Raw genomic sequence first — 22,871 nt, 5'->3', positions numbered from 1 at the left:
ATAAAATTTCCTTTGAGTATAATTTTTTTGTCTCCCATAAGTTTTCCAATGAAGAGGTTTCCTTTTCATTGTTTTCTAGATAATCTGTAATTTCACTTTTGTTTCCTTTAATCCAAGGGTTACCAAACAGTGTATTTCTTATATTTAATATCCAAGTAGTTAGCATATTTTGGTAACCTTTTAAAATACTTACTTCTTTTTTTATTGAATGATGAACAGAGATAGAGAATCTATGAAATATCTAATTTATTGAATTTTTCAAGATTTTTTTTATGATCAAGTAGATGATAAATTTTGGTAAATGCTCATGTATGTAAAAAATGTATAGTCTGTATTTGAAGAAATATTTATTTGTTTGAGTTTCTGGATTAATTTTTAATTCTATACTTCTATTTTTCCCTATCAGAGCTACTGATTTTGAAAGAGATATACTGAAGCCTCCTACGGAAGTTGTATTTTCATGAGATTCTATTTGTATTTCTGATAATTTTTGCTTTCTATATTTACTTGCTATGTTGTTTGGTACAGAGTGTTTTATGCTCATTATGTTCTTGTTACCGAACAGACAGGGGGTTCTCTGCCTGATGTGCATAAAAAGCCAATAATTATGTCACTGGCTTTTGAGAAAAGAAAAGGCTTTATTGTGAGGTTGACAGCAAGGAGACAGGAGGCAAAAGCTCTCAAATCTGTCTCCCCGATCTAGGGTTTGGGATGAAATTTAGGAGGTTAGGGGAATGGGTTGATATGTGGTAGTGCTAGTGGGGCAGTTTTCAACTGGAGGGCTTTAAACATTTATGGTAAAGTGTGGAAGGGGCTTTATCACTGGATCTTCCCAGACAATGGACCCCTTGCTTCTGATAAGAGTCTGACTTTCAAGTTCCGGTCGTGTCCTGGTCCTTTGGTTCCATGTGGGGGAGAATCTTTGATTCCGGATGTTATTTCAGGTCAAGATTTTCTCCTCTCTGCATGACTGACATATTTTTTGGCTCACTGCTCCTGAAAAACAACTCTTAACACTCTGTTGATAAGATGGGGTCAGTTTAATCTGGTCCTGCGGTTACATTCTCTTCATAAATTGTGTTGTAATAATGTCCTTCTTTATCTAATTTGGAATTTTATGTGTGTGTGTGAGGAAGACCAGCCCTGAGCTAACACCTGTTGCCAATCCTCCTCTTTTTGCTGAGGAAGATTGGCGCTGGGCTAGTATCCGTGCCCATCTTCCTCTACTTTATATGGGACGACGCCACAGCACGGCTTGACAAGTGGTGCATCAATCTGTGCCCGGGATCCAAACCTGCAAACCCAGGGCCACAGAAGCGGAGCATGCAAACTTAACCACTAGGCCACCAGGCCGGCCCCCAATTTGGAATTTTAATCTTAAAATCCAACTTGTCTAATGTGAATATCGCTACTCCCACTTTTTTGTTTGTTTCCAGACCAAAACCAATTCTGGATCCCAAATGCATTGACTGAGCAAAAGTATCAGCATGGCCCTAAAACCAGCTGCATTGGCAAGGGTGTAGTTTGTCTCTTTAACCTTCCTCTTATAAGTCTCCTCCCAGAAACATGCCCATTGGAATCCTGGAGGAGTAGCTCACAGAACCTAAATGCAGAAGTGGCCCTGAGTGGCAAAGGGACTGCAGTGGACACTGGATGCACTGCCCAGATCCCCCTTCAAGAGTGAGAGACGTATTCCCATGGCTGCTAGAAGTGCTGCCAGCAAATAGTCTTCAATTGTCAACACTCTTCAGGAGGTGCCCGGGCTGAAGAGAACTGCCTCACCCAAGGTCATGCCCTTTCCCAGGGCAGCCCCTGTCTGATCACTGATTGACCTGAGAATGTAAAGCTCCCAGCCCCCCTCACCCCAACTTGGGACAACTCTGAAGTGCCGTGATAGCTTCAAAGCTCCTCAAGACGCCGGCTGATGCTGTCACTGAATCCATATCACAGCCCACTTCCTCACTCTGCCAAACCTTCCTTCTCTCTCATACATGTTGATCCCAAGAGTACTCCTTAATAAACCTTCTTCCTTCCCATTCACAGTTGTTGATCCCAAGAGCACTTCACAGGCAAATCTTCGTTTCAAAGTCTTTCTTCTAGGAAAGCCAGCTATGACAATAGGAGATTGTCTTTATTCTTAAGGGACGCACGATTAAGAGTGCAGTGTCATAATGCTGGTAACTTATTTTCAAATGAGTCAGAAAAACGTGTATGTATAAAAAGAAAGACAGAGATAAAGCAAATGTGGCAAAATCATAACAATTGGTGAGTCTAGATGATTTGTACAGAAATGTTTATTGTGGCCTTCTTCTGCTTTTTCTGGGGATTTAAAATTTTACAAATTATAAAGGTGAAAATAAAATCCCTTTACTCTATTTTTAATAGGTGTCTCAGTGGGAGCAAAATTAGACTTGAATGTTCAATCTGCTGTCTTTACCTGGGACCTCTTCATTATTTTCAATTTTTTTGTTTGTTTTTCTAATATACTTATTTCAATCTGAATGTCTTCCCTTGAATTCTCCTTTTGTCCCATCTCATAGGTTTTTTTATATTTTGTGCTCTCATTGTTATTGATTAGAAATAATTTATAATTTCTATTTTGATTTTCTCTTTAACCTGACAAATAGTTAAAAGCGTGAATTTTGGATATTTGTGTCTATAGGAGTTTTGTTGGGGGTGAGGCTTTTGCTTGTTTTTTCATTTGGCTATTTTGGTTGATGATTTCTAGTTTTATTGCATTGTGGTCTGTGAAATGGCCTATAGTATTTCTGCCTTTTGGAATATAGTGAAATTTCCTCTGTGAATTCTGGGGTGATGGTTGCTTGAATACATCCTTGCTGCCCTCATTATTCAATTTAAAACCAGCTACTGAACCTTTTCTGAGGCAAGCAGCTCCTGAGGTTTAGGGAACAAGCAAGAGCTAGTGCATCTCTGGGGTCCAGAGTGAGGAAGCTGGCAGAGAAATTTCCTGCCTCTGGGCCCAGTGAGAGCCCGGGGACCAGAGGCACAGAGCCCAGGAGTGATGGTCAGAAGGCAAGCAGTGAAATCTGGGAAGACTCGGCTTATGGAAATCCGAGGACCTCCTGAGGGAGAGGCTGCACCTGCCCATGTGAGCGTTCTTTGGGCTCATTGCTCTGGTGCTCAAAGAGTTGTGGAGGAATAAACAAGCATCCAAATCCTCTCTTCCTTGAGAAAATGCCAGCTGAGGAGACTAGAGAGCAGAAGGAGTCCTTCTGGGACCAGTAACTTGCCAGCTGGAGCACGGCTGATTCAGAAGGGCCAAGACGGCTGGGTCGTCCATTACTGGGGAAACTGGCCCTGCCGTAGCTCCCTGGCAGCTGAACCTGCACCCCGGTGAGCCAGCAAAGGAAAATACCAACGTACCTATGGGGACCTACAAGTGAGAAAGAGAAAGAACTGGCATATCACAGAGAGCAAGTACAAACCAACTGGAGGAGAGAGAGGATAACCTGGAAAAAATCGATGATGTAAACAACACCCAAGGAGCTACCAACACAGTGTGATACGCTCAGTCTCTCACACACTCACGTTCTGGATCGAAGGAAAATCTCCTGCTCAGACTAGAAGTCTCAGGAGGTGAATCAAAGGAGGGGATGGTCACTGTTGAAACCTGACCTGGAATACCAAACAGAGAAATGAAACAAAACACGAATCAAAAATTCAAAGAGGTGGAAATTATGAGAGGGGAAATGAAAGAGGTTTGACTGAATGAGGCAGGCAAGCAAATACGTGTATATTTGAATGTTTCAATATTGGAATTATTATTATTATTGGAATAATGGAAATTCATAAAATGGTGGAAATGGAAGATAGGCAATAATTAAACAAAATAATGGAGGAAATTTTCCCTGACATTTTTCCAGTGAAGATTTGATCTGAAGTTTTGAAGGGTTCACTGAATTCCAAACAGAATTTAACAAAAAATAACACTCACCTTTAGGCATGTCCTGGAAAAATGTCTGAACTCCAAGTATAAATATAAAGCTTACCAGCTACCAGAGAGGGAAAATAAATAACTTCCAAAGGAAAACAATGAGACTAGCATTGGACTTATCTGCAATACTGGAGGCAAACAACAATTTCTCAGCTGCAGCACTGGAAGCAAATGGTGATGTAATAATATCTACAGATTTCTGAGAAAAAAAAATGGAATCCTAAGGGGAAAACTAATAATAATATGGGGCTATAAGTACTGAAGGGTCTCAGCTGCTATTGGAGGGGGAGGGGCAGATGGAGATGGAGAATAAAAGCATTTAAATTTCTTTGGAGGCCAGGGAGCCTGGAGATGTAAAAGTATTATAAATGGGTCATCTTAATGTGGAGAAATAGATGGTATTTTTTTCATATAATAGAAGATTATATAATTGTGATTATGCATTTTATTCTGAATGTTAAAAAGGAAAAGTAGTTCTATAGAAAAGACCAAAATCTAAAAGAAAAAAGATAATAAATGGCCATGTTGTCAAGCCAGCAAAAACAAGAAAAAGGAAGAGAAAGGAGAGTAAGTAAATAATAAACCTGAATTAAAATGGAAGGAATAGAATAAAGTATATCCATTTTTACACTAATCTCAAATGGGCTGAATTGTCCTATTAAAACCCAAAGTTTGATAAATAGATTTAAAGAACAAAACCCAGGCATATGCTATCATTAGGAATACTGTATCAGTCAGAATTGCACATAACACAAACCTCAATCACAGTGGTTTAAACATGTAAGAAATTTATTTTTCCTTGTGTAACACGAGGTAGGTAGGCAGGTGGTGCAGAGCTGGGCAGCTGCTCGGGAAACCTCTATTGTCTACTGTTAATTCTAGATTCCCCTCGCCCTTAGCACCACTGCTGAACACGGTGGCTTCCCTGGTGATGTGACCCCAACCCTCATTCCTAAGGGAGTTGAGCCCTGCCTGGTCACCATGGTGTTGTCAGTATGAGGCCATGATGTATGCAAGTGTCCATTTACCATCAAAATTGGGCAACGCCTGCAGCCAGCCCGGTGGTGCAGCGGTTAAGTGCGCGCGCTCCGCTGTGGCGGCCCGGGGTTCGCAGGTTTGGAGTCGGGTGCGCACCAATGCGCCGCTTGTCAAGCCATGCTGTGGCGGCGTCCCATATAAAGCAGAGGAAGATGGGCACAGATGTTAGCTCAGGGCCAATCTTCCTCAGCAAAAAAAAAAAAAAAAGAGGAGGATTGGCATTGGATGTTAGCTCAGGGCTGATCTTCCTCACAAAAAAAAAATTAAAAAAAAAAACCTTTTAAAAAAATTGGGCAACTCCTCCACATACAAAACTCAGGATTTTTCCTGCTCTGTCAACTGGCCATAAGGGACCCATCTCCCACTCCATTCAGTCATAGGTGTGTAAGCCAAGGGAGAGGCAACAGGTGGGTGAAATGGGGGTCTAGGCTGCTTGCTCATGCAGCTTCCTTGTGCCATCTGGTCCTCCTCTGCTCAATCCTGGACGTACCACTTCCCTCCTGGCGTGCTGCTGGGCCCACCCGATCTCATGACTTGGTTGATCTGACAGAATCCAACTCATTGTGGCTAGTTCTGGCTGCATGGTCATTTGCTCTCCCATGGTCAGACGCTCCATCCCTACCTGGGCCAAGCAGCATGCCAGGAGCTATTTATTGACAGGTGTGTGATTCTGCTGCCAAGGGCATGGCCTGGCTCCAGAACCCAGGGATCTGAGTTGTGATTTCCCCATTAAGATTTGCCATAAACTCCGCTCTGTGTCTTTTCCCACCACTGATATCTCTAATCCATAGGGCCTGTTAGGTCATATGGCCCGAGCTTTGGGGCCACTTGCATTGCAGCTTGGACCTGCTGCAGAGCTCTTGGTTGCTCTGAGCCCCCTCAAAAATGGCAGCCTTTCATTCCACCCAGTATTTGGACCTGTGCAGTATTCCTAGGTTTGGAATATGCTGCCTGCAGAACCCAAAGAAGTCTACGTGGCATGGCGCTTCCTTCTTTGTGGTGGGAGATGAAGGATGCAAGAGTTTTCCCCTGACTCTGGAGGGGATGTTCCAGCATGCCTCAGAACATTGCAATCCTAAAAATGTCACTTATTTGCCAGACCCTGCGTCTTTGAAGAGTTTATCTCCCATCCTCTGGAGCGCTTGTGTCTTATCAAGGCTTCCATGCCCTAGCCACTTCACCCAGTCCAATCAACATATGCCATCGATAGAGGGGCCAGCGTGATGTTCTGTGGATGTCCAGTTGGTCCAGGACTCTTAAGACGGTATCACAAAAGAGGCTGAAGAGTTAACATAGCCCGGGGACAGGACACGTGTGCTGTTGCCCATTCCACCTGAGCTGCTTCTGATCCTCTGTTTTGATAGAGATGGGAAAGAACACATTAGTCGGATCAGTGGCTGGACCACTTACCTGAGACTAATCTGCTCCCGCAGAGACACCACATCTGGCACAGCAGCTGCATAGAGGCTCCTGTTTGGTTGAGTTTGCTGTAATCCGTTGTCATCCTCCGGGACATGTCTGATTTTTGCAGGGGCCAGACTGATGAATTAAACGAGATATGATGGGAACTACCACCTCAGCATCATTTAGGTTTTTAAGGGTGGCACCGATTTCTGCCATTCTTTCTGGGATGTGATGCTGTTCTGATGGACTCTCTGGCTGGGTTGAGAGGGGGCTGCTTCAGAGGTTTCCACTGGCCTTCCTCACTGTGATAGCTCATACTCGACAGGCCAAGGGATCAGTGTGGGAGTCGTGCCAATTATCAATGTGTCTATTCCAAATGGGGCCAGGGAAATGACCACAGGCTTGGCCAGTGTGCCTAGTGGACATATTGCAAGCTAGACTTGGGCCAGGACTTTATTTCCTGCCCCCAATATGCCTCCAATTTAAAAGCGAAGTCATGATGGTGCTTTGGGTCTCTGGGTATCAATGACAACTTGGACCCTGTGCCAATAGTTCTTAAAATGTTTGCATGTTCTCCTTTCCCCAGTGTATGGTTATCGGTCACGGTCTTTCAGAGTCCTTCCAGGGATCCAGCCTCTCCTTCAGCTGATGTGTTTGGAATCCTAAAACTGGCTCAGGTCTGGAAACTGAGAGATTATGATTTTTTTTTTGAGTGACCAACCACCTGATCAGGAAAACTAAATTGTGAAAAATATGTATCTTAGTGTAGAAGAGACACTGGGTCACACATTTCTATGTATAACACACACAGGGAAAAGACTAGAAGGAAGTATAGCAGACTGTTAGCCATCCTTACCTCTCAGTGGCAGTATTGTGGATGGTTTTAATTTTCTTTTCACTTTTCCATATTTTCCACATTTTTATACTGTAGCAGCTGTACTCTGCCATGCCAGAGATTACAGGGGTATATATGTGTTTTCTCTGCTCTGGAGAGAGGTTCCAGAAAATCATCTTGGCAAAGAGACTGGTTATCAACTCCCTACTCTCCAAAGGGTGGGTGTGGATATCTGGCATCACTTAAGAAGTCTTCCAGGAAAGACTCTCTTTGAATCTCTGAATATGTCCTCTCCCAGAAGGGCAGGAAAGGGACCTCATTGCCCGGGGGAAGGGACTTTAATCAGCCCCTTTGTTATAAAGCTAAACATCCATTTGCCGTACAACCCAGTAATTTTACTCCTGGGTATTTACTCAAGAGAAACGAAAACCTATGTCCCTACAAAGACTTGCGCATGAATGCTCATAGCAGCTTTATTCATGAAAGCCTCAAATTGGACACAACCCAAATGTCCATTCACAAGTGAATGAATGAACAAATTGTGATATAGCCTTACAAGGGAATAGCACTCAGCAATAAAAAGGAATGCACTGTTAATACACCCAAGAACACGGATGAATCTCAAAATAATTGTACTGAGTGAAAGAAGCCAGAAAAGAAACAGTACACAGTATTGAATTTCATTTCTATAGCACTATCTAAAAATGCAAACTAGTCTATAGTGACACAAAGCAGATCAGTGGGTGTTTGGGGATGGGAGATGACAAATGGGTGGGAGGGAGTAAATACGAAGGTGCACAGGGAAACTTGTGGGGATGGTTAGAATGGGACACAGGGATTTAAGTTTTCGGGGGAGGGGGACATTCTGAACAACAATAAGATCTCCATCTGGGAACTGCTGAGGTTGGACAGCATCGTGGCATTCCCTGAATTCCAGGAGAAAGAATTGTCCTATGTGTCCCCAACTTCAGATGTGGGACAATGATGGCATCTTCTCTCGATCTATCTCCCTTATTCCAGTGTTTCTCAACCTTTATTTTTTAACTTATAACCCCCCAAGGAGATCTTTTTGATATTTTTTTCCTAACTTTCCCCCTCCCCATGAAATTTTAATACCACAGATATACTGTATATCCATTTATGTACTATGGTCCTTTAAGGACCACAAACGATTTTAATATCTAAGATTTTTCTGGGCCCCAAGAACCAATTTTCACCCCGTTGGGGGCAATATTGCCCCCGTTGAGAATGCACGTCTATTCCCATAGGAAAAAAATTGGAAAAGCAAAAAGTGGTATTATAATTAAAATGATCTGATTTGATTCTTTGGCGGAAACATAGTGATACACATGACTGTGAAAAATGTGTCCCCAGCAGTATGCATTAACGTGGGTTCATGAAAACGGGTGGTTGAAATGAGCCTTTCAGACGGAGCAGAAAAGTAGCAGTCTTTCATGTGCGACTAGAGCCCTCTGCTGGCCATTTCGGGAACATACCCCAGTAAATTAAATGGAGTCCATTCATTTACCTGCTATTTTTCCAGCATCCGTAGCCTGTCATTGACGAGCACTAGGCTTGAGTTTGAGCCTCAGCAAGGTCGGTTACCTTAATAACCTTAATAGCCGACTCAGAACCACACAGCGGTAAGTGGCAAAACTGGCATTCAAAGCCAGGTTTGTCCAAGTCCAAAGCCCATACTCTCCTCTTCTGGAGGTCAAAGTTCATTTATTCACCTATAGATGTCCATCAGTCCAGCAACATTTGCTGAAAAGTCTATCCTTCCTCCATTAAGTTGCTTTTGCACCTTTGTAAAAAATCAGTTGGGCATATTTGTATGGGTCTATTTCTGGGTTCTCTATTGTGTTCCATTGATGTATATGTCTATCCATCCACCCATACCACACAGTCTTGATTATGGTAGCTTTATAATAAATCTGAAAATCAGTAGGCTGATCCTTCCATTTTACTCTTCTATTTCAAAATTGTTTTAGCTATTCTAGTTCCTTTCTCTTTCCGTATAAACTTTAGAATAATCTTGGCTATATCTACAAAAAAATTCCTGCTGGGATTTTGATAGGAATTGCATTAAACCTATATATCAACATGGGGAGAACTGACATTTTTACTGTGTTGAGTTTTCCAATCCACGAACAAGGTATGTTTATCCATTTCTTTAGATCTTCTTTGATCAGCATTGTGTAGTTTTCAGCATGCAAGTTCTGTACGTGTTTTGTTAGATTTACACCTAACTATATATATATTTTTGGAGCAATTTAAAAACAGAACCACCAATCAAAAGACACTCATGTGGGAAAGCCCTTTTCTTTCTCTGGCCTTTCCAGAGATTCCAGTGGCTTCTCTGACCATGAAGGATTAAATCATTAGTTTCAGACAGACAAGCAGCATAACCTGAACATATTTTCTTATCCATGGATATTTCCCTACAAGATCATTTTTGATGAGAGGCTGAAGAACCTCATAGCTGAGAGCATAGTTGGGTTACATGGTATAACCACAGGTGCTACCCTTAGGTAGCTACACTTTAGTGGATGAATGTTACAAACAAACAAACAAACATGTTTTGCCCATCTCTTAACTTTCAAATTTCCTTTGTCAGCTGGTCTTAGACACTTTTTTTTTTTTGCAAACCACACATAGTTGGATTTAGCTTTTCAACTATTAAACTACCTCTGCCTTTGATGTGTGAATTCAACTTGTTCATATCTGTGATACCTTTTATTATTCATTTTTTCATTTTTATTTATGTTTATTGTCCTTTGATTTTGTTTCTTTTCCATTTTCTTTACTTTGTCTATCTTGGTCAATGTTCACATTATTATTTTTAAAAATTAAGGAGAGGGGTCTGCCCGGTGATGTAGTAGTTAAGTTCGTGTGCTCCGCTTCGGCAGCCCAGAGTTTGGGGGTTTGCATCCCGGGCACGGACCTACACACCCTTAGCAAGCCATGCTGTGGTGGCGTCCCATATAAAGTAGAAGAAGATGGGCACAGATATTAGCCCAGGGCCAATCTTCCTCAGCAAAGAGAAGAGGATTGGCAACAGGTGTTAGCTCAGGGCTAATCTTCCTCACCAAAAAAAAAAAAAAAAGGAGAAATTTTACTAGGGAACAAAGGCAAAAATACAATCAGGAAAACCTTGAGATTATTATGCTAAGCAAATAAGTCAGATGGAGAAAGACAATTACTGTATGACTTCACTCATACATGGAAGATAAACAAACAAATACCTAGATACAGAGATGAGATTGGTGGTTACCAGAGAGGAAGGGGTCAGGGGAGGGCAAAAGGGATAAAGGGGCACATGTGTACAGTGATGGATAAAAACTAGACTTTTGATGGTGAACACAATGCAGCCTATATAGAAGCCAAAATATAATGATGTACACTTGAAATTTATATAATGTTATAAACAAATGTGAACTCAATAAAATAAATAATTAAAAAAAGAAAATCAAGAAGGCTGGGGTCCAAATGATTAGTGGTATAGATAATTGAAAAAGTCCTTACGGAGATTTTGGATACAGAAAAATAGATGAAAGAAAAAAAATCTTAACTATGATCCTTACACTAAAACATCACTTTTGCTAACATTCTAATGTAATTATTTCAAGCCTGTTTCTTGAAAATTAAATAGTTTATCCCCTTTGTTCCTAGAAATATATGTGAATATCTATGCATATATATGATATAAAGAAAAGTAATAAAATGGGTATACTCAGAAACATGAAGCTTACTGTCTCTTCCTAAATGGAAGCCTTTCCTTCTTCCACAGATATAACTGCCATCCTAGATTTTGTGTTAATCATCGACTTGCTTTCGGTTGTAGTTTTGGTTCTTGTATATGTATCCCTAAGCCAGCCCTGGTGGTCTAGTGGTTAAGATCGGCCCAGGTTTGTGTCCTGATCAGAGAACCACACCACCGGTCTGTCGGTTGTCATACTGTTGGCAGCTGCATGTTGCTGTGATGCTGAAAGCTGTGCCCCTGGTATTTCAAATACCAGCAGAGTCACCATGGTGGACAGGTTTCAGCAGAGCTTCCAGACTAAGACAGGCCAGGAAGAAGGACCTGGCCACCAAATTCCAAAAAAAACTGGCCATGAAAACTCTATGAATAGCAGTTGAGCATTTTCTGATACAGCACCAGAAGGGGAGAGGATGGTGCAAAAAGATTGGACAGGGTTCTGCTCTGCTGTCCACAGGGTTGCTAGGAGTTGGAATGGACTCGACGGCACTAACAGCAGCAAATGTATTCCTAAACAAGGTACTGCTGAATTCTTTGTTTTTGAACTTTATATAAATGCAATAACATAGTATCTATATTTTTCTTTTTTTCATTCAACATTATTGTTTAAAGATACAATAATCTTGATCTATTTCACTGAGGTTAATTAACCTTCATTGGTGTATATTATTCCCATCGTATGACAATACCAACATTTATTTATCTGGTCTATCATTAATGGACATTTGTTACTTTCTGTTTTTTTTAATTGTTATTATAAAAATTATTGCAATGTTGGGGCCAGCCTGGTGGCATAGTAGTTGGGTTTGTGTGCTCCACTTCTGCAGCCCAGGTTTCACAGGTTCAGATCCTGGGCACAGACATACACATCACTCATCAAACCATGCTGTGGCAGCAACCCACATACAAAGTAGAGGAAGACTGTCATAGATGTTAGGGGGCCAATCTTCCTCAAGCAAAAAGAGGAAGATTGGCAACGGATGTTAGCTCAGGGCCAATCTTCCTCACCAAAAAAAAAAAACCAAAAAACAATTATTGCAATGTTGCAATGCACATTCTTATAATGTCTGTGGGTGCAGATGTGCCAGTTTCTCTAGGGCGGTGTTTTTCTGCGATGGAGCTACTGGCATTCTGGATGAGCCTCTTCTTCCTGTCCTTTCTCAGACACATTGCAGGGCATCTAGCATCTTTGGCCCTCCCACCTACTAAACACCTGTAGCACCCTCAGTCATAGTGACTACCAAACCATCCCAATATTTCCAAACACCCTTTAGGATGCCCAGTTGAGAACTAATGTTTTAGGGTACATATCTAGAAGTGGAATTGTTGGGCCACAGGTTACATGACTGGTCAGTTTTTACTTATAGTGTTAATGTATTGCTAGATTCAGAGACAGTGGTGGGTTCCCAAATGCAAACCCAACATACACATAATTCATGTTATATCTCACACTCATGTACTATATACCTATGTATAGCCCAATATACCTCAGAAAGTCTTCATATATATATTTAAGGCTGTTGTGTCAATGAAAATTGTTCATGCATTTACAAAAGCTCTACATTTAACATTCTACTAAGAACAGACTATTTCTTGTTATCTTTTCTGTAATAAGTTGGGTGTCACATCTGAAATATGACTTCTAGTTAAACAATATTTCCACAAGAACATTTTAATCCATATTCCTTAAAATAGTATATTTCCCCTCAATGTCTCTGAATACTTGTTGAAAGCTTTCACAAGTTCAAAGCATTCATAAGGTTTCACTGCTATATTGCTTCTCCAATTCCAATTAGCTAGAACCTATTGGTAAAGTTCTATTGATAAAGGTTCTATTGGTAAAGACTTTCCTACATGCCTGACATCTTAGCATTTCTGCCCCATGATTCTGCTGATGTTCAATGAGTCTGACTTGTCAATGAAGGCTTCTGCCCATGGAGAGTGTTGAGGAGAGTTTTCTTCTTGTGTGTTTTTCTTTGATGTTTGGTGAGGGCTGACCGCTGGCTGAAGGTTTTTATACATTCATTACCTTCACAGGGTTTTTCCTCTGTGTGAATTCTCTGATGGTTCGTGAGAGCTGACTTTTCACAGAAAGTTTTCCCACATTCGGGACATCAGTAGGGCTTCTCTCCTGTATGAGTTCTCTGATGTACAAGGTTGGACTTCACACAGAAAGATCTCCAGCATTCATTACATTTATAGGGTTTCTCTCCAGTGTGGGTCCTTTGATGTTGAGTGAGGTTTGATTTCACACAGAAGGTTTTCCCACATTCACTACATTTATACGGCTTCTCTCCCGTGTGAGTTCTCTGATGCACCATGAAGGGTGACTTCTGGCAGAAGGACCTTCCACATTCTCTACATTCATAGGGTTTTTCTCCTGTGTGAGAACTCTGATGTTCAGTTAGGTTGGACTTCACAAAGAAGGACTTTCCACATTCGTTACATTCATAGGGTTTTTCTCCCATGTGTGTGCTCTGATGTTGAGTCAGGCCTATTTTCTTATGGAAGCTTTTCCCACATTTACTACAGGTATAGGTTTTCTTTCCTTTGTGAGCTCTCAGATGTTGAGTGAGGTGTGACTTCTTACTGAAGGCCGTCCCACTTTCATTACACTCATCGGTTCTTTTCCTCAAGTGCGTTTTCTGATGTTGAGTGAGTTTCAACTTCTTGCAGGAGGATTTCTCACATTTACTACCTCTACAGCTTTTCTCTCTTGTGTTAGTTCTCTGATTTAGAGTGAGATGTGACTCCTTCTTTTTGGCTCTCTCATTATCATTACACTTACTGGGTTTTTCTTGTGTGAATTCTCTGATGTTGTGTAAGGTGTGACTTTCCATGGAAGGATTTCCCACATTTATTACAGTCATAAATTTTCTCTCCTGTGTGAGTCCTCTCATTGTGATTGTGGCATGACTTCCACAAAGCTTCCTCACTTTTGTTACACTCATCAGATTTTCCTCCAGTGTGCATTCTCTGATGTTGAGTAAGGTTTGAATTTTTGCTAAAGGATTTTCCCAATTTATTACATTCATAGTATTTCTCCCCTATGTGAGTTCTCTGATGTGCACGTTTTAACTTCATGCATGAGGATTTCCCATTTTTACTGGATTCACGTGGCTTCCTTTCTCGAAGGGTTCTCAGACAAACATTGAGTTTTAACTTTTGCCTGAAGGCTCATCCGTATTCATTACCTTCAGAGGGTTTCTGTCCTGTGTGAGGTCTCTTACATGTAAGGAAAGCTGTTTTATTGTGAAAGGCTTTCCCACAATTATTATATTCAAGAAGTTGCTCCAGAGCTGAAATATTCTGATGTTGAATAAAGTCCTCATTATGACTGTGGGATTTCCTCTTTTGATCATTTTCACAGGGTTTGTTCCCTGTATGAGTTTTCTGATGCATAGAATCAAGGAATCCACATCCACTGAAATCATCAGACATTTTTCTTACATGGCTTCTATTACTAATAATTAATTCTGAAACACTTTTCAAGCTTATTCCAAAGGAGTCACATGTATGGGATACTTTTCTTGAGGGCACTGGGTTTGTGGCCATATTAAATGCTTCTCCTAAGGTCTTACTTCTCTCCTTAGTCAATGTTTTGTCGTTGATGAATAAAGCTTGCCTCAAATACTTATCTTCATTCTCTTGGATTCTCTCATTTTATTTTCTTTCTGGACTTCTAGAAATATGAAAAATTAACACACATTATAAATCTTAGCACATTTTTAAGGGATGGGGTTGTACACAAGTGCCCTATGTTGAGTTGTTTCTTAGGTCTCAGACATAGTCTCCTGGGATGAGAGAATTCCTAAGCAAATATTTATTCTAATCATTTGGTTTGGTAATATGAAAACAAAGACAAAAACACATACTATATTAGAAAAAGAGAGAGAAAGCTGAAAATTAATACAAGTAGCTTTGGCTTGTTACAAATATAACCTCAAAATGGATAGACAGCTTGAAATAAAACATAAGGAATAGTGAACTTAGTACAAAGGATGTCAGGAAAACAACTGACCCAAGGATGGAGGATTGTCAAAGAATGGGGTGAGGACAAGGGACACTGAGTAGGGAGGTGAGGAAGACTGAAGGGTGATCAGGGAAGTATCAGAGCAAAGATTAGGTTTGGAGGCACGTCAGAAACTAGAACCTTATCCTCCTCTCCCCCAGACCCTAATTACTGCAGTAGGAGCCTTACTCCACTCTACATTGCTCCACTCTCTTCCTCTGCTTTTCCATTCTGTACACCAACTCCCAATTAAATTTATGAAATCACTAATTTCCTTTGGTCTAAAGGTCAGTCCTACAGCTCAGGCCCATCTCTCCATGTGGCTATGATACAGAAAAACAATGTCCAAAGAAAATGTTAAAATATATGAGAGGACAAGCCATGCTCACAACAGGTTCCAGTTCACCTCTGCATTCTGATTGTTGGTGCTGTCATTTGATGCTTTCAGAGTTAATCAATAGTAATCTGTCCTGATTGGCAACCCCACTTTTCCCTCTTCCCTGCTGATTTACTCCACCAACTGACTGTGTCCTGTCACGATACTAATTTTTAATTTCACTTTTATATATAAAGAACAGAGCTGACAATATGGAAGAAAGAATTAGCATTTTAGAGGATAGGAATACAGATATGCTCCAGATGGAAGAGGAGAGAGAACTAAGACTAAAAAGAAATGAAAAAAGTCCCTGAGAAATATCTGACTCTATTAGGAAATGTAACATAAGAATTATAGGTATTCCTGAGGGAGAAGAGAGGGAAAGAGGAACAGAGAGCCTATTCAAGGAAATAATAGCTGAGAACTTCCCAAATCTGGGGAAGGAGCAGGAAATACCAGTAAGTGAAGCCAATAGGTCGCCTAAATACGTCAACGGGCAACGGCCCACTCCACGACATATAGTGGTAAGGCTGGCTAACGTCAATGACAAAGAAACAATATTAAGGGCAGCTAGACAAAAACAAAAAATAACGTACAAAGGAACTCCCATCAGACTCTCAGCAGATTTCTCAACAGAAACTTTAGGGCTAGGAGAGACTGGAATGATATATTCAAAATACTGAAAGACAAAAACTTTCAGCCAAGAATACTCTATCCAGCAGAAATATCCTTCAAATGTGAGGGAGAAATAGTAACTTTCCCAGATAAACAAAAGCTAAGGGAGTTCATGGCCATGAGACCCCCACTACAAGAAATTCTCAAGAAGGCCCTCAGGCCTGAAAAAAAGAAGAGACAGGGAATACAAAGCTTGGAGCAAGGAGAAAAATAGGTAGACAAAATCAGAAAAATAGTAGATCTTTACTGGAATAGGTTAGCAACCACTTAAATACCAAAATCAAAGATGAAAGGAAGGAAATCCCCCAAAATAAATATAACCTCATGACTGTAAACACACACCCACAACACAAAATAGAATAAGGTATAACAGGAATGACTTAGAAGGGGAAGAGGAAAGAGATTGAATTGACTTAGTATAAGGAAATAAGAGGCCATTAGATAATGGACTATCTCATACACAAGATTTTTTATACAAACCTCAAGGTAACCACTAAACAAATAATCAAAACAAAATCACAAATGATAAACAGAGAGAAAACTAGAAGAGTCATAAGACAGAACAACCAAACTGAATTGGCAGTCAGAAACAAATGGGACAAGAAACAAAGGAAATGCAAAAGAACCAGAAAATAAGTGACAAAACAGCAATATTAAGCCCTCATATATCAATAATTACCCTAAATGTAAATGGATTGAACTCTCCAACCAAAAGATACAGAGTGGCAGGATGGATTAAAAAGCATGACCCGACAATATGCTGCCTCCAGGAAACACATCTCAGCTCCTAAGACAAGCACAGGCTCAGAGTGAAAGGATGGAAAACAATACTCCAAGCTAATGGCAAACAAAAGAAAGCAGGTGTTGCCATACTCATATCAGACAAAGCAGACTTCAAGAAAAAACAGGTTAAGAGAGACAAAGAAGGGCAATATATAATTATAAAAGGGACACTCCACCAAGAAGACATATCAATTATAAATATATATGCACCCAACATAGGAGCACCAAAGTACATAAAGCAACTATTAACAAACCTAAAACGAGACATTAACAACAACACAATAATAGTAGGGGATCTTAATACCCCACTTACACTAACGGATAGATCATCCAGACAAAAAGTCAATAAAGGAACAGTGGACTTAAATGAAAAGCTGGATGAGGGATAAACCTAGTAGACATATACAGAGCACTCCATCCAAAAACAGCTGACTACACATTCTTCTCAAGCACGCATGGAACATTCTCAAGGATAGACCATATGTTGGGAAAGAAAGCAAGCCTCAATAAATTTAAGAAGATTGAAATCATAACAAGCATCTTTTCAGACCATAATGCTATGAAACTGGAAATCAACCACGAGAAAAAAAACTGGGAAAGTGACAAAAATGTGGAGATTAAACAATATGCTACTGAACCACCAATGGATCATTGATGAAATTAAAGGAGAAATCAAAAAATATCTGGAAACAAGCGAAAATGAAAATATGCCATACCAAATCATATGGGATGCAGCAAAAGCAGTTCTGAGAGGGAAACTCGTAGCGATACAAGCCCACCTTAACAAACAAGAAAAAGCCCAAATAAGCAACCTTAAATTACACCTAACAGAACTAGAAAAAGAAGAACAAACAAAGCCCAAAGTCAGCAGAAGGAGAGAAATAATAAAAATCAGAGCAGAAACAAATGAAATTGAGACTAAAAAAACAGTAGAAAGGATTAATGAAACAAAGAGTTGGTTCTTTGAGAAGATGAACAAAATTGACAAACCCTTAGCCAGACTTACTAAGAAAAAAAGAGAAAAGGCTCAAATAAATAAAATTAGAAATGAAAGAGGAGAAATTACAATGGATACCATGGAAATACAAAGGATTATAAGAGAATACTATGAGAAATTATATGCCAACAAATTGGACAATCTAGAAGAAATGGATAAATTCTTAGACTCACACAACCTCCCAAAACTGAACCAAGAAGAAATGGAGAATCTGAATAGACCAATCACAAGTAAAGAGATTGAAATAGTAATCAAAAACCTCCCAAAAAATAAAAGTCCAGGACCAGATGGCTTCTCTGGAGAATTTTACCAAACGTTCAAAGAAGATTTAATACCGATCCTTCTCAAACTATTCCAGAAAATAGAGGATGATGGAACACTTCCTAACTCATTCTATGATACCAACATCACCCTGATACCAAAGCCAGACAAAGACAATACAAAGAAGGAAAATTACAGGCCAATATTGCTGATGAACACAGATGCAAAAATCCTCAACAAAATATTGGCAGACCAAATACAGCAATACATTAAAAAGATCACACACCATGATCAAGTGGGATTTACACCAGGGATGCAGGGATGGTTCAACACCCGCAAATCAATCAATGTGATACACCACATCAACAAAACAAAGAATAAAAACCACATGGTCATCTCAATAGACGCAGAGAAGGCATTTGACAAGATACAACATCCATTTATGATAAAAACTCTCAACCAAGTGGGTATAGAAGGAAAGTACCTCAACATAATAAAGGCTAATTACGACAAAGCCACAGCCAACATCATACTCAACGGGGAAAGGCTGAAAGCTATTCCTGTGAGGACAGGAACGAGACAAGGCTGCCCACTCTCACCACTCTTATTCAACACAGTACTCGAGGTTTTGGCCAGAGCAATCAGGCAAGAAAAAGGAATAAAAGGAATCTAAATAGGCAACGAAGAAGTGAAACTCTCACTATTTGCAGATGACACGATTTTATACATAGAAAACCCTAAAGAATCCATTGGAAAACTATTACAAATAATCAACAACTACAGCAAAGTCGCAGGGTACAAAATCAATCTACAAAAATCAGTTGCATTTCTGTATGCTAATAACAAACTACCAGAAAGAGAGCTCAAAAAGATAATACCATTTATAATTGCATCAAAAAGAATAAAATATCTAGGAATAAATCTTACCAAGGAGGTGAAAGACCTATATAATGAAAACTATAAGACATTATTGAAAGAAATCAATGATGACATAAAAAAATGGAAAGACATCTCATGCACATGGATTGGAAGAATGAACATAGTTAAAATGTCTATATTACCCAAAGCAACCTACAGTTTCAATGCAATCCCAATCAGAATCCCAATGACATTCTTCACAGAAATAGAAAAAAGAATACTAAAATTCATATGGGGCAACAAAAGACCCCGAATAGCTAAAGCAATCCTATGAAAAAAGAACAAAGCTGGAGGCATCACAATCCCTGACTTCAAAACATACTACAAAGCTATAATAATCAAAACTGCATGGTACTGGTACAAAAACGGACACATGGATCAATGGAACAGAATTGAAAGCCCAGAAATAAAACCACAAATATATGGACAGCTAATTTTTGACAAAAGAGCTAAGAACATACAATGGAGAAAGGAAAGTCTCTTCAATAAATAGTGTTGGGAAAACTGGACAGCCACATGCAAAAGAATGAGAGTGGACCATCTGCTATCGCCATTCACAAAAATTAACTCAAAATGGATCCAAGACCTGAAGGTGAGACCTGAAACTATAAAATTCATAGAAGAAAATATAGGCAACACACTATTTGACATTGGTCATAAAGGAATCTTTTCGGATGACATGCCTACCCAGACTAGGGAAACTAAAGAAAAAATAAGCAAGTGGGACTTTATCAGATTAAAGAGCTTCTACAAGACAAACGAAACCAGGTTCAAGATGAACAGACAACCCACCAGCTGGGAGAGAATATTTGCAAAACATATATCTGACAAGGGATTAATCTCCATAATATATAAAGAACTCACACAACTGAACAACAAAAAACAAACAACCCGATCAAAAAATGGGCAGAGGAAATGAACAGACACTTCTCCAAAGAAGATATACAGATGGCCAATAGGCACATGAAAAGATGTTCAACATCACTAATCATCAGGGAAATGCAAATCAAAACAACACTAAGATATCACCTCACACCCGTTAGAATGGCTATAATCACCAAGACAAAAAACAAGTGTTGGAGAGGATGTGGAGAAACAGGAACCCTCATACACAGCTGGTGGGAATGCAAACTGGTGCAGCCTCTGTGGAAAACGGTATGGAGATTCCTCAAAGAATTAAAAATAGAAATACCCTATGATTCAGCTATCCCACTACTGGGAATCTATCCAATGAACCTGAAATCAACAATCCAAAGAGGCTTATGCACCCCTTTGTTAATGGCAGCATTATTCACTATAGCCAAGAAGTGGAAGCAATACAAGTGTCCCTTGACTAATGATTGGATTAAGAAGATGTGGTATATATATACAATGGAATACTACTCAGCCATAAAAAAAGACAAAATTGTCCCATTTGCAACAACATGGATGGGCCTGGAGGGTATTATGTTAAGTGAAATAAGCCAGAAAGAGAAAGACAAACACTGTATGATCTCACTCATATGTGGAATATAAACCAACACATGGACAGAGAAAACTGTATTGTGGTTACCAGGGGCAATGGGGGTGGGGGGTGGGGACAAGGGGTAAAGGGAGTCATATATATGGTGATTGACAAACAAAAATGTACAACCCAAAATTTCACAATGTTATAAACTATTAAAACATCAATAAAAAAAATTAAAAAAAAAACTCCTCAGCACTTTAAGTTCCATTTGTGGTAAAATGTGCAAGTAAACACTATACAATATGTTCCAACACTTACTTCCACAGCACTGGTTTGTATGGTGCTGTCTCTCTACTTGTGCTTCCATGACCAAGCCTGATTTTCATTGCTTTTGGCAGTATTTCCACTTTTTTTTTTAAGTTTGGGATTTCAGCTGCCTCCAACCTGCAATAAAAGTGGAGCTGACATTTTCTCTTTTATTTTCCTCGTGGCCTTTGGATAATTTGCAGGAAAAGAAGGGGCGATGCTGATTTTACATTTCATCTGCGTATTGGAATTCACTCCTTCCCTCTAAGAACACTTTGTTCACGTGGCTTCTGGGAACCCCGTCTACTGGGTCTCCCTCCACCATACTGGGTGCTCCTCCTCAGTCTCTCTTGCTAGAGTCCCGTGTCTTCCTGACCTCCAAACGCAGTGCTTAAGGGCGTAGTCCTTGACCTCTTCTCTTCCCTATTATCTCACTCAGAGTAGGATTCAGTCTTCCCAGGCCTATGAAGCTTTGCCCCCAGCTGACTCTCTGACATCATTTGCCACTTTCTCCACACTGAACCCCTCTGGTCCCACTGACCTCTCTGCTCTTCCCTGATTACACCAAGCACACTCCCATCTCAGAGGCTTGGCACCTGCTGTTCCCTCCATCTGGAAATCTCTCAGATAACCCATGGCTCACTCCATCCCTTCAATCAAAACTCCGTTCCACTGTTCCTGTTCAAATGTTCACCTCCTCAAAGAGGCCTTCCCTGACTTCCCTTCCAAAGACAGCACTCCTGTCAGTCTCTGTCCCCTTCATCTGACTTTAATTTTCCATAGTGCTGATTACTGCCAGACATGCTACATATTTATTTGCTAATTGGATCTATTTACAGGAGTAGAGACTTTACTTCTGTAACTCCTGTGCTGAGAACATGACTGGTGCATGGCAGGTGCTTAGTAAATATTTGTTGAATAAAAGAATGCATCAATAAATGCATATTTACAGAGTGTATGGCACAGGAGGGAAGGTGAACAATGGCCATTATTGAACAGAGAGAAAAACAGAGAAATAAAGGTCTAGGAGGAGGTAGGCAGCAACTGGATTCTGCAAAAACCAAGCAAATCTCTCTCTATAAAAGTCAAACAGAAAATGAAGAACATGTATATATGAGAGTGCTATTTGGAGATTTGATATCTAAGGTATGGTGGTTATCTATATTTAGTCACTTCTAAAAGTCTGGAGCCTCTGAAAGAGATTTTTAAAACACACTTCAAAGGTACCAACCCCTGAACTGTCCACTTGAGAGCCAGTTTCCACCAGCTGCCTTCCATCTGACCTCATAACTCGCCTGGGTGGCTCTGACGTGGGAGTTCTCTCGTCAGTACCCATGGTTCTTCTTACTCCAACTTAAATATCTGCTCAGGTTTGATAACACAGTGCCCTGTTATGGGAAATGACATGGGACTTGGCAACATTGCTTAGGGTTCAAGCCCTTTGAAGAATCAGAGGGGAGAAGTTTTAGAAGCTGTACAGTGATGGGGCCCTCATCAAAGAAGATGTTTTCACCAGGGAGGTGAGAATACAACATCCTTTCAAGTTCCCTCAAAGGCCTTTGAATCCAAAATCTTAAGCCTAAAACTCATTGCACTCTACAGTGAGCTGGTTCCTAAGATAGGAAATGCATGCCGTTGGGAGTTGCCTGGGAAGCTTGCTTACCCAGGGACGCCAGGTGCCTGTAGTTCTCCAGCACCACGTCTCTGTACAGGAGCCTCCGAGCGAGGTCCAGCAGCTGCCGCTCCTTCTGGGCGAAGTCCACAGAGACATCCTCGAACAACACTGATCCCTGTAATAGCCCAGTCCTGCTCAATCTGAAGTGCTCAAGACCAGACAGCATGGGAAATGCGTATGGGAACCAGTTCCTACCATGTTCACTGTTAAGTGTTTACCAGGAAATGTTACAAACGGTGTCTACTGTGTGCCTTCCTTCATGTTGTACTTTGTGCGAGAAACAGAAATCCTAATAGAAATACTCTGCCTCTCTATTTATCTATTAATTTATAAAACAATTTGAGTTCCTCTCCATGCCTAGAACTGTTTTAATTGTAGAAGACACTAAGGTGAATAAGACACTGGTCCTGTTTTTAAGGAGTTTACAGA

At 40.3% G+C, this 22,871-nt stretch overlaps 2 protein-coding genes across 2 annotated transcripts in view; both read right to left on the bottom strand.

The window, feature by feature from the left end:
- The window catches only part of TP53RK (TP53 regulating kinase), a 255,425-nt gene that overhangs the window by 15,558 nt on the left and 216,996 nt on the right, over positions 1 to 22,871 (bottom strand). The window lies entirely within an intron of this gene.
- Positions 12,049 to 20,902, bottom strand: LOC131418372 (zinc finger protein 239-like). The gene is given in 2 exon segments (XM_058562569.1): positions 12,049 to 14,674; positions 20,780 to 20,902. A coding segment is annotated over 1 exon segment (1,137 nt). The 5' UTR covers positions 14,028 to 14,674; positions 20,780 to 20,902; the 3' UTR covers positions 12,049 to 12,890.

Source organism: Diceros bicornis, chromosome 19 (assembly GCF_020826845.1).
Source record: "Diceros bicornis minor isolate mBicDic1 chromosome 19, mDicBic1.mat.cur, whole genome shotgun sequence".
Classification (NCBI taxonomy): Eukaryota; Metazoa; Chordata; class Mammalia; order Perissodactyla; family Rhinocerotidae; genus Diceros; species Diceros bicornis.
The sequence above is the reverse complement of the archived record's forward strand: the minus strand, read 5'-3'. Positions and strand labels throughout refer to the sequence as shown.